At 45.2% G+C, this 19,559-nt stretch overlaps 1 protein-coding gene, 1 long non-coding RNA gene and 1 pseudogene across 2 annotated transcripts in view; 1 reads left to right on the top strand and 2 right to left on the bottom strand.

Moving 5' to 3' along the window:
- BAIAP2L1 (BAR/IMD domain containing adaptor protein 2 like 1) overlaps positions 1-8,824 on the bottom strand; it is a 75,807-nt gene extending 66,983 nt beyond the window's left edge. The window contains exon 1 of the mRNA XM_055562628.1: positions 8,508-8,824. Within this exon, the coding sequence (XP_055418603.1) occupies positions 8,508-8,558 (51 nt within the window). The 5' untranslated portion in view covers positions 8,559-8,824. The remainder of the gene's footprint in view (positions 1-8,507) is intronic.
- Positions 1,964-3,812, bottom strand: LOC129638132 (40S ribosomal protein S23-like; annotated as a pseudogene).
- LOC129638093 (uncharacterized) lies at positions 7,046-18,200 on the top strand. The gene is made up of 4 exons (XR_008707699.1): positions 7,046-7,141; positions 12,524-12,602; positions 12,677-12,804; positions 17,193-18,200. It is a non-coding gene; the product is annotated as an uncharacterized LOC129638093 (long non-coding RNA).
- Positions 18,201-19,559: the final 1,359 nt, after the last annotated feature.

Here is a 19,559-nt window from a genome sequence, read left to right as displayed (position 1 = left end):
GTTATAACCAGAACACAGTCCTTAAAATAATGATAAACCAGAAAGACAGACTCAATGTCTGGAAAATGTAAAGAGAATGATAAAATCAAGGCTGAGGAAAGTAAGAACAAAAGTATACAGGCCTCAAGGGCTGCAGAGCTGTAATTACTGCAGACATATCAAGTACAAAGTTTATAGGGGAAATTACACCCATGACTGCCAGACATGAAATCTCGGGTGTTTTCCCAGCCAATGTCCACAAACTACCCTGTTATAGGTTTTATACATGTTTTACTATTTTTTTAAAAAAAACCTCTCTATGGGATATATACATATCATATATATATATGATATGTATATATAAAGGAAGCCATTTTAAAACATCTACTTAATTGGTTGAGGTTCAGGAAAGGTACATTCTCACACAATCAGATTACAGCATGGCCTGGGATGTTTTCTGGAGGGCATTTTGCAATGTATAGCAAATATGTTGACTACCCCTCCCTCAAACTCCTGCAGGGGATTTAGCTTAAGGAAAAGACCCCAGATTTGTGCAAGTTTCACCTACAATGGTGTTCACAGCAGTACTTTAATAGCAAGGTATTGGCAACGACCTAACGTCCAAGAACAGAGGTGGGTGGATGAATAAATTCTGACGAAGAATGGAGAGTCCTCGAAATGATGAAGCACACAATACTGACTGACATGGAGAGATGCACTGAAAAATATCTGAAGGAGTGACAGTACGAGTTAGTAGTGTGGGATTCTAGCTAACTTACTTTCAGTGTAAATATCCACAGAAATTTTGGAAATTCTCTGGTTTCAGTAAAATATAGTTTTTTTCCCCAATATTTTCTATATTATTTCTATATATATCTATATAAAAATATCAGTTTTCAAGAGCCTCTAAGATTAAAACCAGCACACACAAATAAATAAAATATGGATAACTGTGGGAAATGCAGAGACGTATAATCTGGGGGACTTGTTCTCAAGCATGAACAATCTAAATGTGGAGAAGACCCAAATTAAAAATAACATTTCCTTTAGAAAAAAGTACTAGTCTTGAAGCCTCTTGATTTAACTGTAACTCACTGAAATGCTTTTAAAAACTAATCTATTGTGCCTGTAACAGTAAAGTATGTTTTTAAGAAAAGCCACACAGAAAGGAAAAGTTCAGTTCAGTCGCTCAGTCATATCCAACTCTTTGCGACCCCATGAACCACAGCACACCAGGCCTCCCTGTCCATCACCAACTCCCAGAGTTTACCCAAACCCATGTCCATTGAGTCGGTGATGCCATCCAACCATCTCATCCTCTATCGTCCCCTTCTCCTCCTGCCCTCAATCTTTCCCAGCATCAGGGTCTTTTCAAATGAGTCAGCTCTTCGCATGAGGTGGCCAAAGGACTGGAGTTTCAGCTTCAACATCAGTCCTTCCAATGAACACCCAGGACTGATCTCCTTTAGAATGGACTGGCTGGATCTCCTTGCAGTCCAAGGGACTCTCAAGAGTCTTCTCCAACACCACAGTTCAAAAGCATCAATTCTTCAGCACTCAGCCTTCTTCACAGTCCAATACACATCCATACATGACCACTGGAAAAACCATAGCCTTGACTAGACGAACCTTTGTTGGAAAAGTAATGTCTCTGCTTTTAATATGCTATCTAGGTTGGTCATAACTTTCCTTCCAAGGAGTAAGCGTCTTTTAATTTCATGGCCACAGTCACCATCTGCAGTGATTTTGGAGCCCAAAAAAATAGAGGCTGACACTGTTTCCACTGTTTCCCCATCTATTTGCCATGAAGTGATGGGATAGGATGCCATGATCTTTGTTGGTCATAACTCTTCTTAATACTCAATTAACTAGAAAGTTCAAATAACTCTGATTCTATACTCCCAGCAGTCTAGTTCATTTAATTATGGTTCATCTATGCCTCCCAAACCTCTTACACAAGAAAACTTTTTTTTTTTGATATATGAGAATTTATTACTACCGTGCTTTTGTCACCAAAATTTATGATCTTGGTCTTTCCTTCTTGCCTTTGTATAAAGGCAAAAGTGAGACACTGGCTATTTTGACAACCTTAAAAAGGATTCCAGAAATGTCACCAACATGACATTTGCAACCAAATCCAGCAACCAGAACTTCATCATTTTCCTCAATAAAATTCAAGCAACCATCATTGGGTACAAAAGCAGGGGGGTTTTTTTGGCCATTCTTGATTAGCTGAACCCTGACACACTTCTTGATGGAAGAATTTGGCTGTTTGGCTTCAACTCCTATTTTTTCGAGCACAATTCCCTTGGCATGAAAGTGCCGCCAAAAGGGCTGGCCTTCAGGGCTGTGCCCAAATGGGCTTTCTTGTACTGTTTATCATGCCACCTGTGGTCTCGTCGGTGAGTACGGAGCTTCCTGGCAGCATGAAGACTGCAACACTTGCCATCCTGCCGGCGCCACGGGCCTGAGCCCACAAGAAAAGCTTCTCATGTGTTCAGTATGAGAGTCCGAGAGTCCATAAACTGAAATTTGTCTTTGATTCTACTGAACACTACCACTGATGCCTCTCTCAGGCACCTGATCCCTATGTCTCTATTCTGTCTTTGAATCTGTCTTCGAATCCCCCAGGGAGATGGCGTTCCTGCTGCGGTTACAGACCTCCAACCAGCAAGCCTGCGGCAAACTGTTTCACCTTGAATTTATTTTTTCTTTAACTTTTGCATATACCCATCAGAGCCGCCAAAATGAAAAGGAAGGAAAATATCAACTGTTGGTGAGGTTGTAGAGCAACCAACAGGAACTCTCACACACTTCCGGTGGGAATGTAAACGGATGCAACCACTTTGGCAGACAGCTTAGCAGTTTCTGCCAAAGCTGAATAAATATTTAAATACCTGATAATCCGGGAACTCCACTCCTCTGTGTAGACACCCAAGAGAAATGAGGGCCGATGCCCACCAGACTCGTACTAGTCATAATATCCTTGACTTGTCTGAAAACAATCCAAACACCCCTCAAAGAAGAACAGACTGTGATACAGTCACGCCTTGTAATACTACACAGTGAAAGAAAAACTAATGGCAACTACTGCTGTGATACGGATGGATGGATCCAAAAAACATATTGAGTGAAAGGAGGCAGACAAGAAAAGCCAAACTAGCCTGTGCTGCTATAAGTTAGGAGAGTAGCTATCTTGGAGTGGGTACAGTGCCTGGAAGGGGGCGTGAGAGGGGCTTCCGGGGCTGGTCACAGTCTACTTCTTGATCCGGGTGCTGGTTACACATGTGGGTTCAGTTTGTGACAATTCAGTGAGCTATAAAAGCCTAAGCAAACCTTTCAGTATGTAGACTAAAGTTCAATACAAAGTTTTAGGTCCTACTAAACAACAAGGTCCTACTGTACAGCATAGGGGACTATGTTCAATATCCTGTGAGCCATAATGGAAAAGGATCTTAAAAAAGAATGTACATACATATATAACTGAATCACTGCTCTACAGTAGACATTAACACACTGTAAATCTTTAACTGTACGTCAGTAAAAATAAAAAATAAAGGTTTAGAAATACAAATGTATTTCCAAATGTTAACAGGTAAGTTCAATGAATATTTGTGTTGCTTTTATAATGAGTTTACATTTGAACAGAATAAATAGCTGTGTGGAATTCTGAGGGGAAAAGGCAATCCAAACAGTTGCAACCGCACACTCGTCAGTCTCCCCTGCAGGTCTGCGTGCAGTTCATTATGACAGAAGTGCAGGGTAAGAACTGACGCCCGAGCCTGGAATAACGTCACACATGTAAAGTCAGAGGCAACCTGGAACTTGTGCATGGTGTCACAAGTCTGAGTGGCCCCAGCCTTGTTAATAAAGGACGCTGCTCTGTCCGCATAGCAATGTTATCATAGTTCTAAAACCTCTTTCCAATCAAGAAAAGATGTTATGACAGGAAAAGACACTCATTATTTGGCTTTGTGTTTACAGACAAGATGTTATAACACTGGGCTGTGCAGTTTAATATTTGATACCTGGCAACCCTTTCTGCTACCTGGCACCTGATTCTTACAATTCCCTTTTTTAGTCATCATGGAGCCCAAATTGTCTAAGCTTCTGCAGATGCTATTTTATCTTCAGCATACCTGAAGCAAGCAGTGTTATGGGAACAGATGAAGATACCAAGCAGCCAACACGGCAACGGCAATAAACATAAACAGCGACCAAAAGCTTCCAAAAACATAAGTGAAAGTGTTAGTTGCTCAGTCGTGTCCGACTTCGTGACCCCATGGACCATAGCCCACCAGGCTCTGGTCCATGGGATTCTCCAGGCAAGAATACTGAAGTGGGTAGCCATTTCCTTCTCCAGGGGATCTTCCCGACCCAGGGATCGAACCTGGGTCTCCTGAATTGAAGGCAGATTCTTTACTGTCTGAGCCACCAGCTTCAAAGCCTAGACCTATATGCCACAGGCCACAATGGAAGCCAACCAGGCAGGACTTTCACTGAAACATCCCCACTTAAACCCAAGCTGAGAAAATAAACCACCATTACACAAGCAAAACTGAGCACACAGGTGTAGACTGCTTGCTTTACCCAGTGAAAGAACCAAATCCCTCATTTTCTTACTTGAAGATTTGTTCACAATATGCTGCTGATGATGAGTTAGCATAACAAACTTTGGGTGACACCTTAGGCACCAAAGTATGAAAATGTAACTGGTTTGCACGTTTGTTGGCTACCACAAACTAAATTCCTATACCAAGGAATGGGGATGGAGGCTGGCAGGGGAACTGGCCTGTGGGCACTGATATCTCAGGCTTTGGGCCTCACTTTCTCAACAGTAAATAAACAGGCCCACCTGGAGGGCTGATGTGTAATTAGAATGAAACAAATGCTCTATGAAGTGTCAAGGGAGGGAGCGGGGAGACTGGCACAGGACAGAAGCTTACTAAATTAGTTAAAGGCTCATTTCTTCATCAAGTATGTACACCTGTTGGGTGCCAGGAACTGTGTGCTAGGTGCTCAGAGCCAAACAAAGCTTCTTTCCTTTGGGAGCTCACATTTGAGCTGGAGTAGAGATAAACATACATGATAAATAAATATATATTATATGCTAAGGGTTTCCCTGGGGGCTCAGTGGGAAAGAATCTGTCTGCCAATGCAGGAGATTCGGGTTTGATCAGGAAGATGACCTGGAGAAGGAAAGGGCTACCCGTGCTAGTATTCTTGCCTGGGAAATCCCGTGGACAGAGGAGCCTGGTGGCCTACAGTCCATGGGGTCACAAAAGAGTCAGACAAGGCTTAGCAACTGAACAACAATATATGCTAAGGCAGTGAGCACTACAGGTGTGAGTGTGGGGGTTGCTGGGAGACGGATGGGGTTGTCTTCAATTTTAAAGCTGAGTGGGACTCGGAGGAGGTGACATTTAAACAAAGACCTCTGTGTCCCTTCCCCCATCACTGCTGCTTCAGCAAGATTAATGGAGGGGTGACATCACATCCAGTCCTCCTTAACTTCCTCAGACCAACAGGTCTAACTTCCAGCAAGGCTGTGGTTACTTCGGTGTGTGTGTGGTTACTTTTAATTAAGGGTTTTTTTTTTTTTTAAAACTTTACTTCTTCCTTGTACCACTAAAGCATGCATTCATCAGAAAACCCATGCAAAATCACAAGCAAGCTGCTGAGGGAAATTATGGGTGTCATATAGACTGAAGTGTGGGGAGGGATCTTTGGCTTAATTCTAATTAGCAACAGTGACACCACCTGACATTTTGGGGCTTACTATCCTGCCATTTGCTCGTAAAGTCGTAAAACACACATCCTCCTGGGATTTAGTATGGCTCTCTGGTAACCATTTGTCTAAGTACACATTGAAAAACACTCAGCAAATGTTTAAATAAATATTTAAAGATATTTGATACTGCATACAGAGGATCACACTACTTCATAACTCCCCTTTTTCTCTAAAGAATTTATTCCTTTATTTCAAAGTTAGAGAAATTTGAGTATTAAAAAACATCAAAACCCATGCGAGTCATAAAATCTCATTTGCAGGCGGCTTTTGTAAATGCACCTGGTTAGACTGCGTTTCTATTAGTAAAACATTCTAACTTGCCAGGTAACATCAAGGAGATCTCTTTTCCAGGTTCATCCACATTGCTGGGAGACTCTTACCATATTAAACTTAAATTGTTTTCAGGTTTGGTTTTGAGGGGTTTGGGGGAGGAAGAACCTGAAGAGGAGGTGGTGAAAAGATGATGGGCTTTCAATCAGATCTGTGAAATTTCACTGTGCATTTCTATCATAGTCAAAGCATGAGCTAGTGGCATTCACTTTATAGATTATATATAAACTTGCTGTCTGGGGCTGTAAATTATTATCCCACCATCCCAACCTAAACCTGACCCTAAAACATTAACGAGGAAATGGTGATTAAAGTCAGTCAGTAAACATCTGTGAGCTTTTAGTATGTTTTAAGACACCTGGGAATGGAAAGCAATAACGTACAGGTCTCTGATCGTCAGGGTATCACAGCCTTTCAAAATACGAAAATGATTTACAATGTTTTATGAAGAAGGAAATGGCAACCCATTTCAGTATTCTTGCCTGGGGAATCCTATGGACAGAGGAGCCTGGTGGGCTACAGTCCATGGGGTCACAAAGAGTTGAACAAAACTTAGCGACTAAGCAACAGTGTCGATAAACATGCATAACCCAAACTATGAAATCCACACCTTCTTCCTCCTGCCTCAGTTCTTTGGGTAATGCAAAATTGATATCTGTGGGATTGTAATTCACTTGAGCACAGCCCCTCTGCTGAGTCACCACTAAAAGTGACAGTGAAGAAGAACTGGGAGAAAAAGCAGAGAAAAGTGACTTCAGGATTAGATGCCTGAGTCATATCTCATCTCAGATTGGAAAGATATACCAGCCTGTGTCTTGGAGGCTTGGGGGCGGGCGGGCGGGCGGGCGTGTGCAATTCTACTCAAATTTGCAATGATCTCCTTTCCTCAATAACGTACAGTTTTACTGTCCTTTATTGACAGTCATCAGAATAGCCACAACTCCCAAGTCAAAGAGTAACAACATGATATTAACACAGTCAACAGCCCACGCATTCCTACCCCCACCATTTCAGGATCATCTAAACAATTTCAACAGAAAGGTAAAATCTTAACGTTCAAATTTCTGGGATTTCTAAAACCTGCTTTCTTCTAAGGAAACATGAATAAGGACCAGATTTTGGTCACGGTTACTTACTGAGCTGAGAATGCTATGACAATTGTATCTACTGTGTTTAGTGTGAATGCAGTATAGTCCATATGTGACAGGACTTGTGTATTCAGACAAAGGGAACCAGTCTTTTGAACAAAGGATTATGAACCTATTTTCATGCTTTTATTCTTACCCAACAAAAGTCAATAAACCTCTCTGATTTCCGGAATTCACTTGCAAATTCAATTGCAAATCTAGGAACTAAACTTTAGGGTTAAAAAAAAAAATCTATACAAATGACCCAACTGTGGGTCTTAAAAATGGCTACAAATGCATTCGGAGAACTTGGGTTCCATGAGCCTAAGCCGAATTAAAACAAAAGTTGTTTTGTGTTCTATTAATAGCAGATGATTAAACACATATCTTATTTCAAACTGGAATTCATTTATACGTACTTAAACGTACTAAACTGGCCACTAATCCTAAATCTATGTTTCTGGAAACATTCTCTCGTAATAAGTACAAGTTAAGAGAATGACCATCAACGCATTGCTTAAGGTTGGGTCAACTTTATTCAAACCTCGGACGTTCTTAGACTCCCATTAACCTTCCCCAAATAATCGATATCTGAAAGCCAAATTGAACGTAAAGCTGAGTGAGGCAGGGTCTCTCGGAGGGCCCAGTGAAGTTCTGGGCCCGGTGGCGCCCCCCGCAGGCCCCAGGGCCGAGCCCCGCTCACCTGGCGCTGGCTAATTACCTGGGAGTCTCCCCCTGCATTCTCGGAGGAAACTCAAGCTCGGCTCTCCGAGAAGTCAGGCGCCGCAGCCAGGCCGGCGAGGCCACCGACCCCGAGGGGAAGATGTGGGGAAGACGCGCCCCAGGGGCGACACAGGACCCTCCCGCCCCGAAGACGTTTGGTTGTGAAATGTGTAATTTGCCGGGCGTCTCCTGCGCCGGGAGGGAGAGGAGGGGACCGGGTAAAGAAAGGAGGGGGAGGGGAGGACATTCCCGCGTAAAGTCCCCTCCTCACCTCGAAGGTGAAGGATCCCGACCGTCCCCCCGGGCGAGGACTGCCGGCCGCCGGCGGGGCGTCCCCGCTTCCCCGGCCTCGAACCCCGAACCCCGGCTCCCCCAGGGCTCCGGACCTCTCCCCGCACCCCCAGCCTCGAACCCTGGCGCCCCAGTCTTCCGCCCTCAAACCCCGACGTCCCCACGGTCCCAGCCTCTTCGCCCCCGAACCCCCGGCCCCCCACTCCCCAGTCCCCGCATCTCCCGCTCTCGAACCCCGGCGCCCCCAGGGTCCCGGGCCCGGTTACCCGGTAGGTGCTCTCGGTGAGCCGGTTCACCTCCTCCGGCCCCCGCGACATGGCTCCAGCCGCCGGGCGGGCGAACGCGGGAGGACGCGGCCGGGCCTCGTGGCCGCCCGACTCTGGGCGGCTGTGGAGCGCCGGGGCGCGGCTGAGGGGCTCTCAAGCGTCGGCTGCCTCCCCAGCCGTCGGCCGGGAAGTGCAAATCGCGCGACCCGGCGGCCAAAACGTCAAAACTTGAAGCGCTACCGCCGCGGCCGCCGGCGAGAAGCTGAGGAAACTCGGCCAGACTCGGCCGGAGCGGGCAGGGCGGGCCCCTCGGCCCCACCTGAAGCGGGCGGGGTGGGCGGGGCGGCCGGGCGGGCGGGGCGGCCCCACCTGAGGCGCCCTGGGCGATGAGGAGGAGGCGGGCCGAGCCGTGGTGGGCGGGGCGGTGAGGCCCCGTGTGGGCGGGGCGGAGGCGCGCCGGGCCAAGTGGGCGGGGCGTCTCCACCTGAGGCGCTGGAAAGCTGGGACCCCGACCGCGTGAGGGGTCCATGGCGGGCTCGCGACGCTGTTCCGCTTTCAGCCCGCACCGTAGGCGGTCACACCTCTGTGGTCCTAGAGCTCTCTAGTGCCCCTCGCAGTGCTGGCGACAGGGGCCCTGACGCCCACGTTCTCCGCGGGTGCTGTGTCCCCTAGTTGTACTCATTTCCCTGCTTGACCCCTTCCTGCCCTCCCGAATCCCCGACCTCAGAGATCTGAGGGACCTCAGGACAAAGGCTCTCATAGATGGGGGAAAGGGGCAGCCGCTTGCAATCCTTTTTGGAAGTTCCTGATAATGTGAAAAAAATCAATAAATGCCACGGTCTGGTTACAGAAATGGCAGTACATTTTCAAACTTAGATTTAAAAAGGACTTTTAAATTAGTGCAATATAACCCTGCTAGTCACAAGATCGTTAAAAGATTTAGAAGCCCCTAGTGAACGCAGGTATAGTGGAGGTAATGCTCTTCCTTAGGGCGGCTCCTGAAGCTCCCTGTTCTATCTCCACCTCAACCCCAGCCTGAGGACCCCGAACAGGCTTCTCCCAGCCTGAAACACTACTTGGTATCTGAGATACTCACCCAGCCAGAGCGGGAGATCTTATTCTGTATCTAAAAAACTTCTATCTGGGTGGAATTTCATCTTTTATGGGCTATGATGAAGCTTCTAAACTTCTCCCGTTATAAAATTCACTGGGAAACATACACAAAGAAAGCACTGTGTTGGCCTAGATGGGAATATGAAAGCATGAGATGCAGCTAGATTTAGGACAGAATCAACCACTTGGATTCCCGGACAAGGTTATCGTGTTTTGCAAGCTATAAAGCGTACTGTAATTGAGAACCAAAAGGTAATGGATCCTTGGGTGTTGGAGCCCTTAGGTTTTGGGCAGTGGAAGCAGTTACCTCTCCTCAACAGATTTCTAGCATCTGACTCATAAGATTTGCCTGGTGGGTCTTATTTGCCATATTGAGTGAACTGATGACCTTACCATTATCAGCATTGCGTACTGGGCTCTTCAAGGATGTCTGTCAGCTTTCATTTAAACTTGAAAATCGCTTCCTTAACTTTGCAGGTCGGTCACCTTTTGTGTTAGAACCTCCCTCCAGGCCTTCTGATGAGTGGGATCATTTCACCCTCTGCTGCAAGGCAGTCAACTGAGGAGCCAGAAAGAGAGCAGAGGCTTAACCTTTAACACCCCACAGCTCAGCCAGGAAGAGATAGCAATTAACAAACTGCTTTAAAACCAGCACATCTCAGACGGTCCAGTTTGTTTGTTGAGACTGGAATCTGATCGAAGGGCCAGGTTCACAAGTGTAGGCAGACCTTCTAACAGATATCTATATTAATGAAATCTCCCTTATGGAAATAATTTCCTGGTTGCTCCTTTAGAAGTCTTAGAGAATGGTCAGCTCTTGGTCTGTATCAATATTAGGACTGGTGCCGCTGAGTCCCCAAGAACAAATGAGTATTGATTATCTGCTCTGTGCCAGGCGCCCTGCTGAGGGCCATAGTGAAGTACAAAGTGTACTGGCCTTGACTCAAGACCTTAAAACTAGTGCAGGAAGTAGAATTTAAGGAGGACTGCAATGAACGCTGTAGTACAGTCAAAAGTGCTATAAGTCCACAAAGACGAGAACGCCCTCAAAAATCCACGTGTTAGGCTCCTCAGGTGTGCGTGTTGGTTTCATGCAAACTTGAAAACCCACAGTCTTTGTTGTTCTGAGGTTTAATGATGCTCAGTGTGAAGTGAAGTGAAGTGAATCAATGGAAAGGGATGACACAGGATAAGGTGAGAAGCCGGTTGTAACTGCTGAGAAAACACTGTAGCTGCTCTCCAATTGCCCAGAACCCAGACCTGAAGAGCAGGCCTGGCCTCGCTGGAAATCAGCTCCACACCTCCCCAGGGGCAGACAACCAAGGTTTCCTCGTTTAGCTCCTGCTGCTGCTGCTACTAAGTCGCTTCAGTCATGTCTGACTCTGTGCGACCCCATGGACTGCAGCCTACCAGGCTCCTCTGGCCATGGGATTTTCCAGGCAAGAGTACTGGAGTGGGGTGCCATTGCCTTCTCCGCTCTTGGCTCCTATTTGAGTTTAAATAACCAAAAATCCTGTTTACGTTAATGAAAGTTGCAAGATGCAATTGCTGGTGACAGTATCAATGAGATTCTGAAAGCCACACTCCAAACAGGCTCTTGTGTTGGGATGTCTGCCTTCTTCTTCTGAACTTTCTGTGGCTGAGCTTACAGCCTGCCCAAGGGCTGTCTGCCCTGATGGGCGCTCTGGGGTGTCCACGAGGATTGTCCTGTGTTTTGTGACCAAAGAGGTCCCTGCCAATAACAGCAGTTTGGGGCAAATTCCCATTTAGAGACCAAGAGAATTTGCTGTATGATGCAGGGAGCTCAACCCAACATTCTGTGACAACCTAGAGGGATGGGATGGGATGGGGTGGGGGGTGGGAGGGAGGTTCAAAAGGGAGGGGCATATGTATACCTGTGGCTGACTCATGCTGATGTGTGACAGAAACCAGCACAGCATTGTAAAGCACTTATCTTCAATTAAAAATAAAAATGCAAGAAAGAACACACACACACACACACACGTGATAAAGACCAAGAGAGGGGATGGGGCTTTAAGTGTTCTTATTTTGAAAAAGCAAATGTGACTTGAAAATTCCCTTACCTTTCCAATGCAAACAGCGCTGACTCCTGCCCCATTCCAAATCGATTCTGCTGTAGAGTTTTTTTCCTTATTTTTTTTCCCTTAGTTCCCCAACCAGAGATGGAACCCTGTCGTTTGCATTGAAAGGACAGAGTCCTAACCATTGATTGCTGGGGAATTCCCCTGCTGTAGAGTTCTTCACTTGCTGTTTCCTCTGTCTAGAATGTTCTCCCCTCTACAGTATTTCCTGGAAATGTGAAGCTCAGCCTAGAGACCTTCCTTGACCTGAAGTAGTATTCCAAGCCATCTGTAACATAGCATTCTATTTTAATTCTAAGAGTGCTTACCACTAGCTAGCTGTGCTACACGCTGTGGTAAGTCGCTTCAGTCGTGTCCGACTCTGTGCAGCCTGTGGACTGTAGCCTGCCAGGTTCCTCTGTCCATGGGACTCGCCAGGCAAGAATACTGCAATAGGTTGCCATGCCCTCTTCCAGGGGATCTTCCTCACCCAGGGGTCGAACCTGTGTCTCCTGCATCTCCTGCACTGCAGGTGGATTCTTTACCACTGAGCCACAGGGCCTTCCCAGGTGGGGCTAGTGGTAAAGAACCTACCTGCCAATGCAGGAGAAGCGGGTTCCATCCCTGGGTCAGGAAGATCCCCTGGAGAAGGAAATGGCAACCCACTCCAGTATTCTTAAGCTAGACAATCCCATGGACAGAGGAGCCTGGCAGGCTACATTCCATGGACTCACAGAGTCAGACACGACTGAAGCGATTTAGCGCAAGCCACTGGGGAAGCCCTATTGCTCGCTATAGTAGGCTAAAATAAAGATTCCCCAGGATGTTCAAGCCCTAATCCTCGGAGGAACGTGTCAGTGCTACTTTGTATGACAAATGGGACTCTGCAAATGTGATCAAGGTAAGGGTTTGGAGAGGAGGGGATTGTTTGGGATTTTCTGGATGGACCAGTTAGCATCACAAAATTCCTTACAGGAGGGACACAGGAGAAGCTGGAGGAGGAGGAAATATGATATCAGAGACTGGAGTGATGTACTTTAAAGAGGGATGAGGAGGCTACAAGCCGAGAAACACAGGAGGCCACTAGAAGTTGGAAAAGGCAAGTATGTGGGTTCTCCCTTCAGAGGAACTAGGGCCAGAAGGCAGTAGCCCTGCTGACATCTTGGTTTCAGCCAAGACTTTTCAGACATCTGCCCAGAACTTCAGGAGAATAACTGTGTACAGTTTTAGGCCACTGAATTTGTAGTATTTGTTACAGGAGCTAGGAGTCATGTACAGATGTGAGAGCTGGACCATAAAGAAGGCTGAGCACCAAAGAACTGATGTTTCCGAACTGTGGTGCTGGAGAACACTCTTGAGAGTCCCCTGGACTGCAAACCAGTCAATCCTAAAGGAAATCAACCCTGAATATACATTGGAAGGACTGATACCGAAGCTGAAGCTCCAAAATTTTGGCCACCTGATGCGAAGAGTTGATTCATTGGAAAAGACCCTGATGCTGGAAAAGACTGAGGGCAGGAGGAGAAGGTTGTGACCTAGGATGAGATGGTGGGATGGCATTATCTACTCAAAGGACATGAATTTGAGCAAACTTGGAGTTGGTAAAGGACAGGGAAGCCTGGCATGCTGCAGTCCATGGAGTCACAAAGAGCCGGACACGACTGAACAACTGAACAGCAACAGGAAACAAAGACACTAACTAGTCTTTTTCTTGTTCATTTTTTTGTTGATTGTCTCTTCCCACCCACAACCCATCTGAAGAACTTAAGACACCCTTCAGTGCCCCAAGGGCAGGCTGATTTTTGACTTGCTCATTGCAGGCTGCCCAGTCCCTGGCACATAGTTTTTGCTCAAGAAATGTTAGGAGGATGAGTTTATCAGAAAGCCAAGATGCTCTTCATTTCATGAGAAATCAGCTGCATCAGAGTTTGCTTTCTTCAGTTAAAAAAAAACAACAATAAAATAGACCACTGGAAAACAAATCATGGGTCTGAAGTCTAGAAGGGAATATACAGATTCTAGATTCAACAGCTATCAATAGGTAACAAAGCATTGGCATGAACAGAATGTATTTTGTCTTCTTACTGAGCTGTCACCATTCTTTATATACCCTGGGTACAAGTCCCTTGTCAGCTATGTAGATTTACAATTATATTCCACTCTTCTGTGGGTTGTCTTTTAGCTTCCTGGATATTGTCCTTTGAAGCACGAAAAAATTTTAAGACCTACCTATTTTTTCCTTTCGTTGCGTTTGATTATGGTATCATATCTAAGGAACCATTGCCTAACCAAGGTCACAAAGATTTACCCCGATATTTTCTTCTAAGCATCTTATAGTTTTAGGTCTACGGATTCATTCTGAGTTAATTTTGAGGTGTAGCAAAAGGGTCCAACCTCATCCTTTAGCCTGTGGACATCCAGTTGTTCTAGCACCATTGGTTGAAAAGATGACTCTTTCCCCCATTGGATTGTCTTGGCACTCATGCAAAAAAATCACTTGACCACCACCATAAGGGTTTATTTCTTGACTTTCAGTTCTGTTCAATTGCTCTATCCTACCACTATAGTGCCACCCTATCTTATTGTAGCTTTGTGGTAAGTTTTGAAATCAGGAAGTGTGAGTCCTCTAATTTTGTCTTTTATGCTTTGTTTTTTTTTTTTAATCTTTTTCAAGATGGCTTTGGCTATTCTGGGTGTCTTTTTCTTTTAAAGGCTTATTTATTTAATTTTTGGCTGCGCTGGGTCTTTGTGGCTGCAAGCGGACTTTCTCTGGTTGCGGTGAGTGGGGGCTACTCTTCATTGCAGTGCGTGGGCTTCTTATTGTGGCAGCTTCTCTTGTGGCGCATGAGCTCTGGGTGGACGGGCTTCAGTAGCTGCAGCGCATGGGCTCAGTAGTTGCAACTCTCGGGATCTAGAGCGCTGGCTCAGTAAGTTCTGGCACAGCCGCTTACTTGCACCGTGGCCTGTGGGATCTTCCTGGACCAGGGATTGAACCTGTGTTGCCTGCATTGACAGGTGGATTCTTAACCAACAGACCACTAGGGAAGCCGTATCTGGGTGTCTTGTACTTCCTTATCAGTTTTAGGATTTGCTTAACAGTTTATGCAGGAAAAGCATTGAGGATTTTAATAAGGGTTTTTATTGATTCTGTCAATCAGTTTGGGAAGCATTACCATCTTAACCACATTACATTTTCTGATCCATGAACACGGAGTGTCCTTCCATTTATTTAAGTTTTTCTTCTTTAAACAATGCTTTGTGACTTTCAGAGTATAAGTTTACTTCCTTTGCTCAGTTTATTCCTTAAGTATTTTCTTTTGGCTGCTATTGTAAATGGAATTGCTTTTTCATTTTCAGACCGTTCATTGTAAGTATACAAACATGTAATTGATTCTTGTTATTCGATGTTATAACTCACTACATTGTTGAACTTGTTCATTAGTTCTAGAAGTTATCAGATTGAGGAAATTCCCTTTTATTCCTAGTCTGTTGAAAGTTATTATCGTGAAAGGGCATTGGATTTTGTCAAATGATTTTTCTGTGTCCATTGAGATGATCGTATGTTTTTTGACCTTTATTCTGTGAAATAATCAACAATGGTTGATTTTTATGTGTTGAATCCACCTTGCATTCCTAGGAAATTTTCCACTCAGTCATGATATATAATACTTCTTTTTTGTTGCTGGATTCAGTTTGCTAGTATTTTGTTGATGGCTCTTATGTCTGCATTCATAGGGGATATTGGTGTATTGTTTTCTTCTGATGTCTTAGACTGATTTTGATAATGCCAGCACTATAGAGGGAGTTGGGAAGTGTTCCCTCATCTTCTATTTTTTGGAAGAGTTTATGAAGAATTGGTATTTATTTTTCTTTGAATGTTTAGTAGAATTTACCAGTGAAACCACTGAGGTCTGAACTTTGCTTTGTGGGAATTTAAAAAATTACTAATCCAATCTCTTGCCATAGATCTTCCAGTGTTTTATTGCAGAGTGTTATTTCCTTAGGTTTCTATTTCTTCATCTCTTAATCATTTACAGTATTACTTTATAGTCTCTACCAGATAGTTCTGTGTGGTTTTTGCTTGTTTAATCTTACCTGGTTTGGTTGTTTTTTGTTTCATTCAGCATGGTTGTATCTGCTGATTGTCTATCATGGAGGCTCCATCAATTCCTTATCAATTTTGGTAATTTTTTATTATGGGGTCATCTTCAATAATGATCCATTTTTGTCATTAAGAAGCCCAGGTGGGATGAGTTGTAAAGTACTCCTCCAGGAAAACTTTGTACATGTTCCTACCAGGCACTCTAAGCAGCTCACCACTGAAGAAGGTAAAATTCAGGCTCTGCACCTGCCCAGCGTCACAGGCCTGGGCTGTTGATTTCTCTTAGGGTATTTCTTTCTCCTTAAGACCCCATTTAAGGCACTTCCATGGTGGTCCAGTCAAGTCTCCACGCTGCCAATGCCAAGGGTCCGGGTTAGATCCCTGGTCTGGGAACTAGACCCCACGTGCTGCAACTAAAAGATCCCGCGTGCCACAGTGATGACCGAAGATTCCACGTGCTGCAGCTGTTCATAAGAACCGGCACAGCCAAAGACACAAATAAAATAAAAGAATAAATAAGAAAGAACATTCATTCTATATTTATCAATACAATCAATTTAAAAAGACCCCAACTAAGTAAAACTCCTCTGTCCTCCTTACCGGGACCAATAAGTATTTTCAAATGCCCCTCTTACTGACATGTGGTCTTTGGAGGGTCCCACTGTATGAATGGGTCTCAGCGTCTGCTCCCCTTCTTGCACAGATAAATGGGCTTCCCCGCTGGGTCAGCGGTGAGGAATCCACCTGCAACGCAGGAGACTCGAGTTCAACCCCTGGGTGGGGAAGATCCCCTGCAGGAGGAAATGGCAATCCACTCCAGTATTCTAGCGTAGAGAATCCCATGTACAAAGGAACCTGGTGGGCTGTATAGTCCATGGGGTCGCAAAAAGTTGGACACGACTGAAGCAACTTAGCATGGAAGCGTACAGATAAAACACCTCATATTTGAAACACCTGGGAGCGTTTCCAGCTCCCACACGTCCATGCACACCCCTGAGGGCGGGCATATCCTCTGTCCCGGGGCTTGGTTTCCTCCTTTGTGTTTTTGGTGTCTCTTTTCTTGCAAACTCAGCTGTGTATTATATATTCTTGTTACGTTTTATCTATCCTTTAAGGAATTTGTGACTGGAGAAATTCTGGGTGGTCCAGTCAGCTGGAAACCTAAAACCGCCTCTGTAGTTTCCTTGTGAGACTGCTCGCGGAGAGATAAGGGCTGGGGGAGGAGGAAGGATTCTGTACCAGTCTGTCTGTCCGTGTGCAGGACCCGGCAAGGCAGTTTTCACTTCTCGGCCTGTTTTTTTTCCACCTCTGAAAATAGGGTAGTTGGTCTTCAAGTTAGTTTTAGTTCTAAAATTGTCTGATTTTTTTTTTTTTTAAACTTCTGTCCAGATGTCTAGATGTCTCCAGGTGCGGCTGGCCTGTATAAAGAGAGACTCTGCCAGAGGCCAAGATAACCTGAGCATTCTTTACTCAAGAAGGCCCAAGGGCAGAAAGGGAGACAGTGGTCTGTTGTTCTGAAGACACCACCGTGAGTTGGCATCACGGGCAAATGGCCAGTCTGTGGAAGTGGATCTGCCTGGCCAGTCTTCTTCTGCTTGTCTTGATTTTTTCCACAGGAATGTATCAGCAGAGAAAGTTCCAGACTGTCTTTTCCTAAGCAGATTTGTTTTCTGGGTTTAGCAAATTCCAAACATCGACCACAGCTGCAAACTTCCTCTTCGGACTTAATAAAGTGTTGCCCTGTATACCTGATATTTTTCCTTGATAAACAAGTGCAATAAATTCTAGAACAACTTTACGTTCACCAAGGGCTTTTTCTGAGAGAGAAAACTTGGAGAAAGATGCTCTGAGATGCTTTTACAGAAGTCTACGAAGCCAGATAAGCAATTCTCATTTCCTTTCCTGTCCTTGGCAACCCACTCGAGTGTTCTTGTCTAGGACATCGTATGGACAGAAGAGCCTGGCGGGCTACAGTCTATGGGGTTGAGAAAGAGTAGGACACGACTGAGTGACTGAGCAACGACCTTGCCGTCACAGCAGGAAAGCCACACCACCACCTGATCAAGCAGTTCCTCAATGTGATCAGCAGGGGGCGCTGAGGGGTGTGATATAATAGTCTCTTCCACCAGGATGATGTCTTTCAACGTTTTAATTCTCTTTCAGGGAGAGCAGAAGCCTGTCTCTGATGAACTTTTCTTTTTCTGCATGCCCACTTGTCACACACCCGTGTTTGGATCCGTGTGCCTGCGAGGTGCCACCTCACCATGCAGGCCCCTTCAGCGCTGGGCCCTGACATTTTCAGTAATTTGTTTTCAGAACAACTCAGACCTTCTGTAACATTTCCCTCTGTCTACATGGAGCCTCTGCTCTGACTCTGAATTTCCATGGGTCTGTGAGAGCAATAAACAATGAGAGAATGCAACCTTTTACTAAAAGGGGAAGTATTAGCCCCGGGGATCTTGAAATTCAGCACAAAGTGAAAATTTCCATTAGGCAAATGCATACAATGATTAATAATTTAGCAAAGACCTTGAGTAGTAATTTATGTGTTTCGTTAAAAATGTCCCCAACCTATTGACATTGACCAGGAAGTACAAGAAAGCTTGAAGATCAATGGAAACCCTGCTGAGCCGTAAAGGCAGACTTTGCCACGTAAGCTGGTTTGTAACGTCCCCTGAGTACCCCACGACTATAAAGCTTTCAGGATGCGTTGGCTATGACGTCAGGCAGTACCTGGGGCCCAAATTCATGGTGGAAAGAGCTTTGCTATTTTAATACTCTCCATAGGATGCACTTACCAATTAAAAGCTTGCATTCTAGGCTTTCTCTGTTGTATTAATATTTAGAGGTATTTGAAGTCCCTGGTGGGCTTTCCAGGTGGTGCCAGTGGTAAAGAACCCACCTGCCAATACAGGAGATGTAAGAGACCTGAGTTCCATCCCTGGGTTGGGAAGATCTCTTGGAGCAGAAAATGGCAACCTGCCCCAGTATCCTTGCCTGGAAAATTCCAGGGACAGAGGAGCCTGGCGGGCTACATTCCACGGGGCTGCAGAGAGTCGGACACGACTGAGCCCACACACACACACAAAGTCCCTGCTGGTCCACTGGCTAAAACTCCCCACTCCCAAGGGAGGGGGCTTGAGTTCCCTCCCTGGTCAGGGAACTAGATCGAACATACTGCAACTGACACTCAGTGCAGCCAAACAGACGAATAAATAAAGTCTACAGTTGCTATAACCTTGGTAAGGCAACAAGCGGGCATGGAAGGGCACGTTTTCTACTATGCAGGCTGGAGTTGGGAAAGCCAAAACGGACACAGTTCTGGCCAAAGAAATGAAGTAAACAAATATCTACTGGGGTTTGGGGAAGAAACAAAACAGTTGGGGGTTTAGGAAGCCAATTGCTTGGCGCCCAAATAACTTCCCAGAAAACACGTGTGACATCAGCGCTGCCGTCTTGCAAGCTCAACGCGGCAAACAAGAGTGACATCAACAAATGATGGAGAGAGAATGAATGGGACCCCGGCAGTGAGCACTGGATTTTCTATTCTTTGCAGTTGAAAGCATTCCTAAGTGACATATATATTGTCATTAAAATTTGGGAGAATTTGGGATTGTGCTGAAGTCATTGTATTTTCAGATGAAAAATCCAAATGGTGAAAAAGGGCTTCTTGAAACTTTCAATATATTTACATTTCTTCATCTGGAGAACGAGCAGATTTCGGAAATACAATGGAAAAGACCCATGAACTGTCAA

Source organism: Bubalus kerabau, chromosome 23 (genome assembly GCF_029407905.1).
Source record: "Bubalus kerabau isolate K-KA32 ecotype Philippines breed swamp buffalo chromosome 23, PCC_UOA_SB_1v2, whole genome shotgun sequence".
Classification (NCBI taxonomy): domain Eukaryota; kingdom Metazoa; phylum Chordata; class Mammalia; order Artiodactyla; family Bovidae; genus Bubalus; species Bubalus kerabau.
This window is presented reverse-complemented; position numbering and strand designations above follow the sequence as displayed.